General features: G+C 42.1%; 2 protein-coding genes across 3 annotated transcripts; one reads left to right on the forward strand and one right to left on the reverse strand.

Moving 5' to 3' along the window:
* The first annotated feature begins 226 nt into the window (after nucleotides 1-226).
* Nucleotides 227-6,865, forward strand: LOC146236432 (neuromedin-K receptor-like). The gene is made up of 5 exons (XM_084687432.1): nucleotides 227-741; nucleotides 1,106-1,294; nucleotides 1,528-1,678; nucleotides 4,425-4,621; nucleotides 4,826-6,865. The coding sequence occupies exons 1-5, from the start codon at nucleotides 374-376 to the stop codon at nucleotides 5,109-5,111; spliced, it is 1,191 nt and encodes a 396-aa protein (XP_084543558.1). The 5' UTR covers nucleotides 227-373; the 3' UTR covers nucleotides 5,112-6,865.
* Nucleotides 6,866-7,633: 768 nt separating this feature from the next.
* On the reverse strand, nucleotides 7,634-10,691 carry LOC146236433 (ecto-ADP-ribosyltransferase 4-like). 2 transcript variants are annotated; one of them, XM_084686254.1, is made up of 5 exons: nucleotides 10,546-10,644; nucleotides 9,774-9,819; nucleotides 9,532-9,599; nucleotides 8,559-9,244; nucleotides 7,634-7,841 (listed from the first exon to the last, which is right to left on the reverse strand). In XM_084686254.1, the coding sequence occupies exons 1-5, from the start codon at nucleotides 10,546-10,548 to the stop codon at nucleotides 7,724-7,726; spliced, it is 921 nt and encodes a 306-aa protein (XP_084542380.1). In that variant the 5' UTR covers nucleotides 10,549-10,644; the 3' UTR covers nucleotides 7,634-7,723. The 2 variants fall into 2 exon arrangements, with proteins under 2 accessions (XP_084542380.1, XP_084542381.1); XM_084686255.1 differs by lacking the exon at nucleotides 9,774-9,819 and having other exon boundaries at nucleotides 10,546-10,691.
* Between the last annotated feature and the right edge of the window lie 425 nt (nucleotides 10,692-11,116).

Below are 11,116 nucleotides of genomic sequence, written 5' to 3' on the forward strand. Positions count from 1 at the left end.
CAAGGCTGACAACCACTAGACTATACCATTGTTTGGATGTAGACCACGACTCAGCAGCTCTGTGTATTACCTTCAAGATTAAATAATTTTTAATATGATAGGTTTTCTGTACACGTATCGACGGTAACGTGCGCTCCGAGATTTTGCGTAAATTGGCATCATGCGTAATTTGACACTACGTAGACAACATTTTTTGAAATCATATCAACAACACATAGTGTTCAGTTCTGAACATAAAATAGCAACGGAGACATTGAATGACTAAACCCGTATTTGTGTCCCAGTGCGTATTTTGGGGGTTTGTACCAATGGGACTTGTTGCTTCCACATCGACTCCATTTGAATAGGCTATTTGATTGAAAAGACGTGAAAAATGGAGGCGGCAAACAACGGATCCAACACAACAAGGAACTTTACGAATCAATTCGTTCAACCCCCGTGGCGTATTGCGTTATGGTCAGTAGCATACAGCTCCGTGCTAGCCGTGGCGGTTTTTGGAAACTTGATTGTGATCTGGATCATATTGGCTCACAAGCGGATGAGAACCGTGACGAACTATTTCCTGCTCAACTTGGCTTTCTCTGACGCTTCGATGGCTGCGTTTAACACGCTGATAAATTTTATTTACGCTGCCCATGGCGAGTGGTACTTTGGTGAAGCCTACTGCAAGTTCCACAACTTCTTCCCAGTCACCGCCGTCTTCGCAAGTATCTACTCGATGACAGCAATTGCTTACGACAGGTGAGTTGGGGACACTAAACAAGTACAATGAATACATCGGCCTATGTTATCATAAGTGTGTAAACTGATCGTTGTTATGATTGAGCCATAGTAACGCACATTGTCTTAGAGATCATTCATATTACGATTTCCACATGACCCTGGATGATGTGTAAATATGCTGGCTCCAGACCATTTCATTTCTATTGTGATACCACAATAGAAATGAAACTCACGCTTACCTCTTGCACAAGTGAGTGAGAGTTCAGCCATTGTTTTGTGAAAAGATATCTGGTGACATTACTAGAAAACCATCCAGAGCTGATCCCCAGTGCTGATCTCTGATCCTCTGACATCTGGACCCTGTGATCTCTGACCTGCACAGGTACATGGCCATCATCCATCCCTTGAAGCCTCGCCTGTCGGCCACTGCCACCAAGGTGGTGATCGTGAGTATCTGGGCCCTGGCTGTGGCCCTGGCCTTCCCTCTCTGCTTCTACTCCACCCTCCGCAGGATGCCTCGCAGGACCATCTGCTACGTGGCCTGGCCTCGACCCGCGGACGACTCATTCATGTGAGGGGGCACACACACCTATACAAGCACACACACACATATGCAGACACACACACACACATACACACACAACAACACACGCCCGCTCCAAAGCACTTCATTATAACTGAATAGCAGATTGGGAAATTATCACCATCACCCCAGTAATTGTGGGTGTTTATATCTCTCCTCATTGTGTCTGGGTGGGGAAGTATACTGATAAACTATCATATTTGCTGTCTGTTTGTGGGCAGGTACCACATCATCGTGATGGTGCTGGTGTACTTGCTGCCCCTAGTGGTGATGGGCATCACCTACACCATCGTGGGCGTGACCTTGTGGGGAGGAGAGATCCCTGGGGACTCTTCAGACAACTACCACGGCCAGCTCAGAGCCAAGAGGAAGGTGCGACACCGCTACAAACCATGTGACCTCATCTTTGATTTATTTTAATCCCGCAATCATCAAGGGAACATTGTATTTTTTATTAGTTTGATTCATTGTATGTCTGTCCAGTGATGCCCCAATTGAAAGACAAAGAAATGGTTTTAGAGTAGAAAATGAATTCTAGTGAATCATAACATGCATTATGTAATAACGGCCATGGTGCATATTCAGCCGTGGGAACCACAAACTCAGTCAGGTTATGTGGGGATTAAATCCTTCACAACTCGCATGATCAACATCCATCTTTTAATCTGTAGGATTAACAAAGCAAATATCATCCTCATAAATGACTGAGACCACAGGGTGCTCTCTGGGATTATTTGGGAACACCTATCTACGGTGCCAGGGGAGGTCCTTAGCGAAAGCTCCGATTCATTCAGTTTATTTTCTGACCTGATTGCAGCAGGAGATTTAGATAGTTCGATACTTGAATATGGTGATAAGGTATTGCAGATGCAGTCATGTGTGTGTGCGCGTATACATGGACAGAACAGGTGAAACATCAACTCCATTTTAAGATGTTTTGATACTTCTTGGATCTCAGTCAAAACGTTTCTGATGTATTATCAAAGAAACCTCCAAAAAGGCCACCCTGGTTTGTTTTACATTCCACTGTGGGTGCCTGTTTAATTTAATTAATTTTCCAGATAAATCATTTTAATTCAGCAGACAATTTGCATTATTTCATAGGAAAGAGTTGAAACAATCCAAGGGACAGCCGATCATGAAATAAATTGTCTCCCAGGTTGGAGATGAAAGGTCTTTATTACTCAGTTATGGTCACCCCTCTCAGGTGTGACACAGCTGGTGGAGGTTGATAACAGCCTCATCTGTCTGCCCCTGAGCCCCACACAAGCTCCTCACCAGCCCGCCGTCATCACACCTGATGAGCAGCTGTGGAGGCCTCGTCAGCGGACGACCTTTCCTTCTATTTGTCAGCCTTTGTCAGACGAGGGGGCGAGAGCTAACCATCATGCACTGCTCTCTTGTCTCATTAGAGCCAGATGTGTCATCCACACAATAGTTTCCTTCACTTTGATGAACACTAAATATATCACTATGAAGGAAGGAGTCCGTCCTGGAGGTGGGTGGAATGTTCCTGGCAGGAAAGTGGTATTGCGTCTTTTTTCAAAATTGCTAGTCTGCTATATTGGTTGGGATTCTGAAAGGACTTAGCAGTTAGCAATAACAGTTCTTTTATAAAGTGGCCCTGCTAGTCATTGTGCACACTGCCTCCCCCCAGTCCAGTTCAGGAGTTCCTCTTTGGTCTAACGGTTTGATGTTTGGATTCCTGTATGACAGTTAGATTCCCTCTTGTTGCGCCCAGGTAAAACCTCACCCCTTGAAGGCGCTATGATGAATGTACTTCAGGTGACCATGGTTCACTCTCTAGTCCCAGATCATGCTTTTGAATGCCTGCTCCCTGCGACTCACCAGAAAACAATCAGTGTCATTTCTAATCAGGTGTTTAGAGGGACAATTGGATTGACAGAAGGCAATCACGGCCAAATCCACAGGTTCACCTGTTCACTGGCAGTTCAGGCATGATGAAGTGGGAACAGCAGATGGTTAATGGGCACTCTCCAGAGATAAAAAGAAACCTTCCTCACAGAAAAAAAAACATATTTGTGAGTGAAATCTCAAAAACCAAACCGCCATAACATATTCAGAACTCGTAGACAAAAAGACCTGAGAAGGAATATGAGTATGTAAAGCAGTCATTGGCCACAACAACAGCGCATTGCTGCTATGGGAGATATTGGAAGATTCTGTGGGGATCTTTGGTGACTTTAAAAGATGCAATCAGCCCACTGCTATCTCTCTGAAAGCACTGGCTCCTGGAGATGAAGGTCTCATTGTCCTAAAGGGATATTGGTTTCTTATCACATGAGTGTGTCTGGAAGAGGACCGGCTCAGTGTCTTATAATGCTGTAGTGATTCTAGAGTGTGTTTTGTGCATTTTAAGAATGGTTATAGTTGGCATGTATGTGTTGTGGATGCAATTTAGCCTTTGTGGTTTATCTGAAGGACAGTTTTTGATTGCGGTTTTTAACACAATAATACAGTATATGTATTATAGAAAAAGCTATGGTTCCTGTCCTTAATTTTTTTTTGTTAATGGTGTTACAGAGAGATTAAAATAGCCACCTGACAAATGAAAGGTTGGCGCTGCCCACATTGGTCTCGAGTACTTTCAACCCCACACAGACCTGGCCTAAGACAATGCGAGGCTGTGATACACAGCATGTGACGAACAGTGTGTCGCACGCTGTTGGTGATAGTCACCAACCATCTGTAGAATTCTCTTTTTATCTGAAAACCCTGTGCACTGCATTACTCATAAATGAACATGCTCTCAGGGTGATGTGTCACTGACCATTTCCGCCTTTCTGCTTGATGGTTATTTTTTCAGCTTTTCTTTACGTTTTATTCTGGTTTTAAAATACAGACGGCATTTGAGATTTGACTGGCAGGGGAAGGGCAGCTATTTTGGTGGTGTGAGAGGTGTCAACATAGGCAGTGTGGCTGTGTGCACGAGTGTGTGTGTCCACAGGTCCCTCTGTCTTCAGCTCACGGTCATTTTAGTTGACCAATTGGGGCAGCAATTCTGTTATTTACCTGTTTGATTCCATTGAAATGTATCTTCTCAACTCTATCACAAACAAGCACACATATTACACTCATTTGACTCATTCTCTGGTAGGTGGTGAAGATGATGATCATCGTGGTGGTGACCTTCGCCCTGTGTTGGCTGCCGTACCACGTCTACTTCATCGTGACGGGCCTCATCAAGTACCTGAACAGGTGGAAGTCCATCCAGCAGGTGTACCTGTCAGTGCTGTGGCTGGCCATGAGCTCCACCATGTACAACCCCATTATCTACTGCTGTCTGAATAGCAGGTAGGCTAAACACACACACACACACACACTGATATAAAGCGACTAAAGCAAAGTTTTGCATTCTGCATGTCAACATAGTTTCAGTTGACCATGTCTACATCTGTGATACAGTACCGGGATACTAGAGAAATCAGTGTTTTGTATTTACTTCTCACATTTGATTGTGACAACCCATAAAAGAGTTTGTCTCCGTTTGGGTCCCAGGTTCCGGGCAGGCTTCAAGCGAGCGTTCCGCTGGTGCCCGTTCGTGCACGTGTCCAGTTACGATGAGTTGGAGCTGCAGATGACCCGACTCCGCCCTGGCAACCAGAGCAGCATGTGCACGCTGTCACGTATGGAGACCAGTATCAGCAGCCACCGTAGCAAGAAGAAGAAGAGCCCTGCCTCCCACACCAATGGAGAGGCCGCCGCCGCAGAATGCTCTGACCCAACCGTGGTCAGATCTAGCCTGTACAGCCACCCCGAGGATCCAAAGGAGCAGTTCTCCTGAGAGCCGGACGAGGTCAGAGGCTAGCACTTGGGGAGAGGTCAATACTGGGGGCAAGGTTAGAGAGAGATCAACACTGGGTCTGTGGACCAGTGGATTAAGTATTAACACCATGGTAGTAGTTGCAGTAGATCTTTACTGCCCTCTACTGTGCTGTAATTGTTAGTGGTGGTTGTATTATGTTTCAGAATCATGTCTAAAGAACACAGCGCTTTAAATTCAACTATTAGTACTAGAGATTGTCTCTGTGTAAGTGACTCTTAACCAGTCTCTTCTTCTGTACAAACTCACAATGTGTCTCTGCGGAACCTAATTTTCATAAGTATTGATTGTAATTAGTAGTGATGATACCGACTTAAGCGTTTTGTTACAGTAAGTGCATATGAATGTAGTAAACGATGATGCCTTTAACTTCTATATATCCATAGGTATTGTTTTGACTATGGCAGGTGTACTGCATCAGACCCACATAATAATCTCTCCCTAGTCAGTACAGACTCAGTCATCTTTCTAGAACATTCAGTTAGAAAGAAGTATTACAAGGTTCCTTATGTGGATCATGAACGTCATACAGTAAATCTGTTTATTTTGGCTGATAATTGGCTGATGGACAGATTGACAACAGTGCCGACTGTGCGTCCTGGGGTAGACTTTAACCTCGAGGCACCGGACTGAAAACATATGAAATGCCTTAACGTCCATCTGCAATTTCCTGAAGTGAAAGAACATGGCATCTCCTCGCAAATGAAAAAGAATTAACATCATGTCTGTTGTTTCTGTTATTGGTAGGCAGGCTAGAAGTGATCTTTCAGCTGAATTTAAATTATTTGAAGCTTTGTAACAATAATATTGCCACAAAAGTTTCACTTTTCTGAGAATACAGACTAATTTTCTTGTGTGTGAGTAAGGACCTGTAAATGTAACCTGGTATCACTCCTTTTTATGGTTGTGATACTACATTGGTAAATGTCATAATTGGATGCTATCTGGTTGTAATGTATTATTTATTCTGTATTCATTAAGATTTAGAGTGTACATAAACTGTGCCCTGCTTCAGTGCATGTGCCTAAACATGCACACATACATATACACCATTGTGCATTCCATAAGGATGAAAAAACAGTGCATTACTGTACAGTATAAAAGGATTATGGCAGTGTTGAGGTATTAACCTCAATATAAAAGCTTTTTTATATTGTGCAAAGAGATTATGCAAGGATCTGGCTTCTCATTAAACATGACTGTCTTTCCTCCTGTTGTCTGCCTCTCTCTACAGTGTCAATCTCTTGCTCCACTTGCCCCCTCATCCCCTCCTCTCACTCTTTTACACCTATAACCTATTTTGTATACTGCATACACCAAGTGTTTTGATCTAACTGCTCATTTGTCCATCAATTACTTTTGGGGGGGGGTTCCAATATGTTTTTGTTCCAATAACTTAAGTCTTTTACTTTTTTTAGGTTAAATACTGAGCTGTTAGGTATCTGTTCATGTATTGACCTGCTAGATTTAGATTTGTTTGTATTGCTGGTTGGCTTTTTTGGATTCAAAATATGTATTTTTCTTGTACAAATAATGTTCAAAAAATGTTATTGTATTGAAACAATCCTCAATCTAGTTCATTTTTCTACTCTGGCCATTATGAGGCTGTGTGCTAAACATGTGGGGTGGGGAAGGGCATGCTGAATAGCCTACCCTTAGACTTAATAGTACATGTGAGTGCTTGCCTTAATTCTTCTTAATAAACTTTGGCTCAAATCCTGTCAAGGCTTGGGGGTGCACAGACTTGCCTGAACATCACCGTAGGCTGGTGCATAATATGTTCAAGAGATATATCCTGGTTCTTAACCAATCAGTTTACCAGACAAACTCTGTCATATGTGTCTTTTTACAACAATGTGATTCTAACAGAATGATTGCTTGAATTGTATACAAATATTGCAATAACATTTGATTTACATTAGTAAGTGTAGTTCAGAAGGTTAACTATAATAGTGTATATGTAATCAAACAAGCCTCTTTTGTCAGTAATAGGAGATTAAATGATCCACTAAATGTAGAGACATTCTACCTTCTACAATGATATCCTTATCCTGAGGCAGTGCTGCCAGGCCAGCAGTTATGAAGCTAGTCTGATAAACATGTTGAAGAGTTGGTCCAGCCCTCCCACTGCATACTTTCCATTCCCTTCCTGTGGGACATGCCAGTAAGCGAAGCTTCCTCTCTGTCTCTCTTATCCTTCTTTGGCCTGTTGTTTCTAACTCTTTCTCACACTCACTGTGTATGTCTCTCTCACTGCCTCTGTTTCTTTCTCTCACACAACCACTAACACAAATTCCCACTTACATAAGGACCTAGTTGAATGATGCTGTATACGGTAGTAACACATTTCAATTTAATGTGTCTTAAAGAGATAATGTACACTACTTGATGGGTAAGCCATGACATTTATTTTGCAGACAAACAACGTAAGGTGCAACACAAATGTTACTTCCTGTTTAATTTAATAATTGGATGAATGCAGGTGAAGGCTGAGGCGAAAGATGTATTTATTTATGAACACAGGGAAGCTTTTTTATGTATTTCTCTTTCTTTTTTCCTTTCTCTCTCTGTGGTCAGACTTGGTAAGATGCAATACTCAGGGAGGCAGAAAGAGACAAAGCCATCAGGTGGAACGCTTTGCTGGTTAGCCATTCCGGAGTGGAGCTTGGAACTGTAGTAGTTGCTGGAGGTCTGAGAGGGAGTAGACGTACAAAAGGATACATTGTTTTTGAAACGGTAAACATTCTGTAACATCATCATACATGCAGCTAATCACAGTGTATACTGTGGGAATCAAAGATGTCCTATGTGCTTACGTTGATCACAATCAGTGAAACCACTATTGCTATTTTTATCTAAAATACATACTTTAGGCTGAAGGACGGCCTTCTATGGCCCTGGGGGAGACTAGTCTGGGGGTTGAGAGAACCACTACACTTTACATCAGCCTAGATTCTAAGACTTTTTTAAATGGAAGATTGTTTTAAATTACTGTAGCTGTCGTTTCCATGATTGTCTGGCAGTTAAACATCAGACGATCTAACATACAGCCAACACTAGTTGGCTGTTTATTATCTTCATTTTCTCTATTCACTATAAAAGCCTTCACACCTTAGAGAGACTTGCAAATACCTCTGTGTGTCTGAGTTGGTCATTATTCTGGTCTCGAGGGGCATTACTGTCTTTCCAATCAGTTGATTGTCTAATACTTCAAACTCAGAAGCTGAACTTATAGTGACACCGTTCCAGTGTAGACAGACATAAAACACATTCCGTCATTCTTGGACAAAGATGGTAAGAGAATAAACAGGAAATGTGGCGTTAAGGTCTCAGCCACTTTTGATCTAAAGGGGCAATAGGGGCAATAAATATGAAAAATGTATTCCACAATACTGGTGACAGCCTTACCTTGGAAAGTTGTATTGACAGTCATGGTTGCTTTCATTCGTGAAACTTCTCAAGACAATCTTAATGTATTCGTTATCGTCATCAGAATGGTTCTTGACCTCCTCTACCTGGAACACTTCTGCTGGGGACAGCAGCCAGGAGCCAACATCACTTGGCTGACATGCGCTCTTATACAGGTCAATGGCCGAGCAGGTGGTGATGCTAAAGACGGTTTCAGACTCTTCAACTACACTAGAAAGCTCTTTTTCGGCAGTGACAAAGCTGCCGAATCTGACCTGGGACCCTACGTCTGCTGTGTACTTTGTCTCAGATCCATGAAATAAAGTCTGGCACTTTGTAGGTTTTAAAAGCCGTAAGGAATCCATTAGCAGGAAGTGAAAAGACTTGAACTGGAAGTCCTTGTTGTACACATCGGCATTTCCACCCAGAGTTTCAACTGCCTTTGTGAAACTGACACGGAACCTTTTATTGCTTCCATAAATCGCCAATGCTTTGGTGTGCATTTCATCTCCTCCTGTTATTGGCACTTTACAGTTTTCATGTTGCCAGGCTGAGCTGAGCTCAGTGGTGTTGAGCTCCTGGTTCAACAAACTCCCTTTAACTACCTGGAACATCTTGTCCCGGCACATTTTAAACTGGTCATCCACTGCGTTGGGTGCCATGTCCAGATGTTTAGACTCAATCACCTGGTGAGGTTTGGAATGTAGAGATATTTACTTTAGCAAACTATACACCCTGAGTTTCCTGTGGTACCATTAATTTATTTGTTATTTGTAACAAATACAAGTACAGGTACAATACTTTGGAATTCTGTGTAGGAGGATCTAAATCTCATTTCCTAATAAAGAAATTCAAATCTTACGTGAGCAGTATTCTTAAACACAATATATACAGTATATCTACTACATATATATGATTGTTTAACTTTTTTTTCCAAAAGCCTTATAATCCCATGTGAAAGTTTTTACTTTACCTTAAGTGTAGCAATCAGGAAAAATACAAGAGTCAGTTCACTCATTTTGCCAGCTATGTCGTACTTTTCTGTTATGGAATAAGACAATATTAAAACCAGTTAAAATATATTCAGTGTTTTTACAGTGCAACACACATTCATCCAATCCCTTGTTAATTCACACACACAGACACACACAGACACACAGACACACACACACACACACACACACACACACACACACACACATAGAGTATACACACCAAACAAACTCTTTCCAGAAATTGAAATGGCCTGTATTCGTCTTCTCTAGAAGGATCAATAAGAGAGGAGCAGGACAGTATTACTTTGATGGAAAATATATTGTTTTACCCCTGAAACAACTCCCTCTCTAGACATGTCCTACCCCTGATACTACTCCCTCTCTAGACATGTTCTACCCCTGAAACTACTCCCTCTCTAGACATGTTCTACCCCTGAAACTACTCCCTCTCTAGACATGTTCTACCCCTGAAACTACTCCCTCTCTAGACATGTTCTACCCCTGAAACTACTCCCTCTCTAGACATGTTCTACCCCTGAAACTACTCCCTCTCTAGACATGTTCTACCCCTGAAACTACTCCCTCTCTAGACATGTTCTACCCCTGAAACTACTCCCTCTCTAGACATGTTCTACCCCTGAAACTACTCCCTCTCTAGACATGTTCTACCCCTGAAACTACTCCCTCTCTAGACATGTTCTACCCCTGAAACTACTCCCTCTCTAGACATGTTCTACCCCTGAAACTACTCCCTCTCTAGACATGTTCTACCCCTGAAACTACTCCCTCTCTAGACATGTTCTACCCCTGAAACTACTCCCTCTCTAGACATTTTCTACCCCTGAAACTACTCCCTCTCTAGACATGTTCTACCCCTGAAACTACTCCCTCTCGAGACAATCCTGGCCCAGATGAGATAACATAGCTCTAAAAACTTTTGTCTGCATATCGTTTGAGAGGAAAAGTAAGAATATCCAGATTTAAAAACATACCATTGGAAATGTTGTAGTGCTGTTAGTGAAATCACTCAGAACAAGAAAGTAAATCAGAGTTTCCTGCAGGCTTCATGAGCGGTGCCCCCTATTTTCCTCTTCACTCCCTTGTGCGGGAAACCAAGCCCCTTATCTTGGCAACACAATCATTTTTCTTCCCCTGAAGGAAATAACATAGTTTTTTTCCATGAGCTTGGTGTGGACCAGTTTTGCTAACCTAAGATCTGGCTGTGCATTCAGGATTATTTTACAGGCACAGTGGGATTTTCTCAACATTGTCTTTACCAGACTTTTGTAACATCAGTGTTGCATACCTCAGGAGCTGTGTCCTGTTGAGTCGGTCAGAATCACAGACAGTACTTCACTTTTAAGGAAAACTCTTTTGAGTCTTATAAAACATATCATGATGAGTGTGATGATTAGTGAGGCCATATCACAAGGATTCATTTATTAAAAACCATGCTCCAGCTTAATTTCCATTTTATTTCAATCCAACAACTTTATATGTATTACATGGAACATTCATTTTTACAAACAAAAATAATAATAGTATAGTAATAGTAATTTTAGT

The sequence above is a fragment of the Hypomesus nipponensis genome, chromosome 22 (genome assembly GCF_054491055.1).
Source record: "Hypomesus nipponensis isolate SF chromosome 22, ASM5449105v1, whole genome shotgun sequence".
Taxonomy (NCBI): domain Eukaryota; kingdom Metazoa; phylum Chordata; class Actinopteri; order Osmeriformes; family Osmeridae; genus Hypomesus; species Hypomesus nipponensis.

What these genes read in the sequence shown, in the direction of transcription:
- LOC146236432 (XM_084687432.1), top strand. Translation starts at nt 374, where the DNA reads ATGGAGGCGGCAAACAACGGATCCAACACAACAAGGAACTTTACGAAT. An exon ending in ACAGCAATTGCTTACGACAG is followed by an intron (nt 742 to 1,105) that starts GTGAGTTGGGGA and finishes TGACCTGCACAG; the next exon opens with GTACATGGCCATCATCCATC. An exon ending in TACTGCTGTCTGAATAGCAG is followed by an intron (nt 4,622 to 4,825) that starts GTAGGCTAAACA and finishes TTTGGGTCCCAG; the next exon opens with GTTCCGGGCAGGCTTCAAGC.
- LOC146236433 (XM_084686254.1), bottom strand. An exon ending in TTCTGGAAAGAGTTTGTTTG is followed by an intron (nt 9,600 to 9,773) that starts GTGTGTATACTC and finishes ATTCCATAACAG; the next exon opens with AAAAGTACGACATAGCTGGC. An exon ending in TCCTGATTGCTACACTTAAG is followed by an intron (nt 9,245 to 9,531) that starts GTAAAGTAAAAA and finishes AAACCTCACCAG; the next exon opens with GTGATTGAGTCTAAACATCT.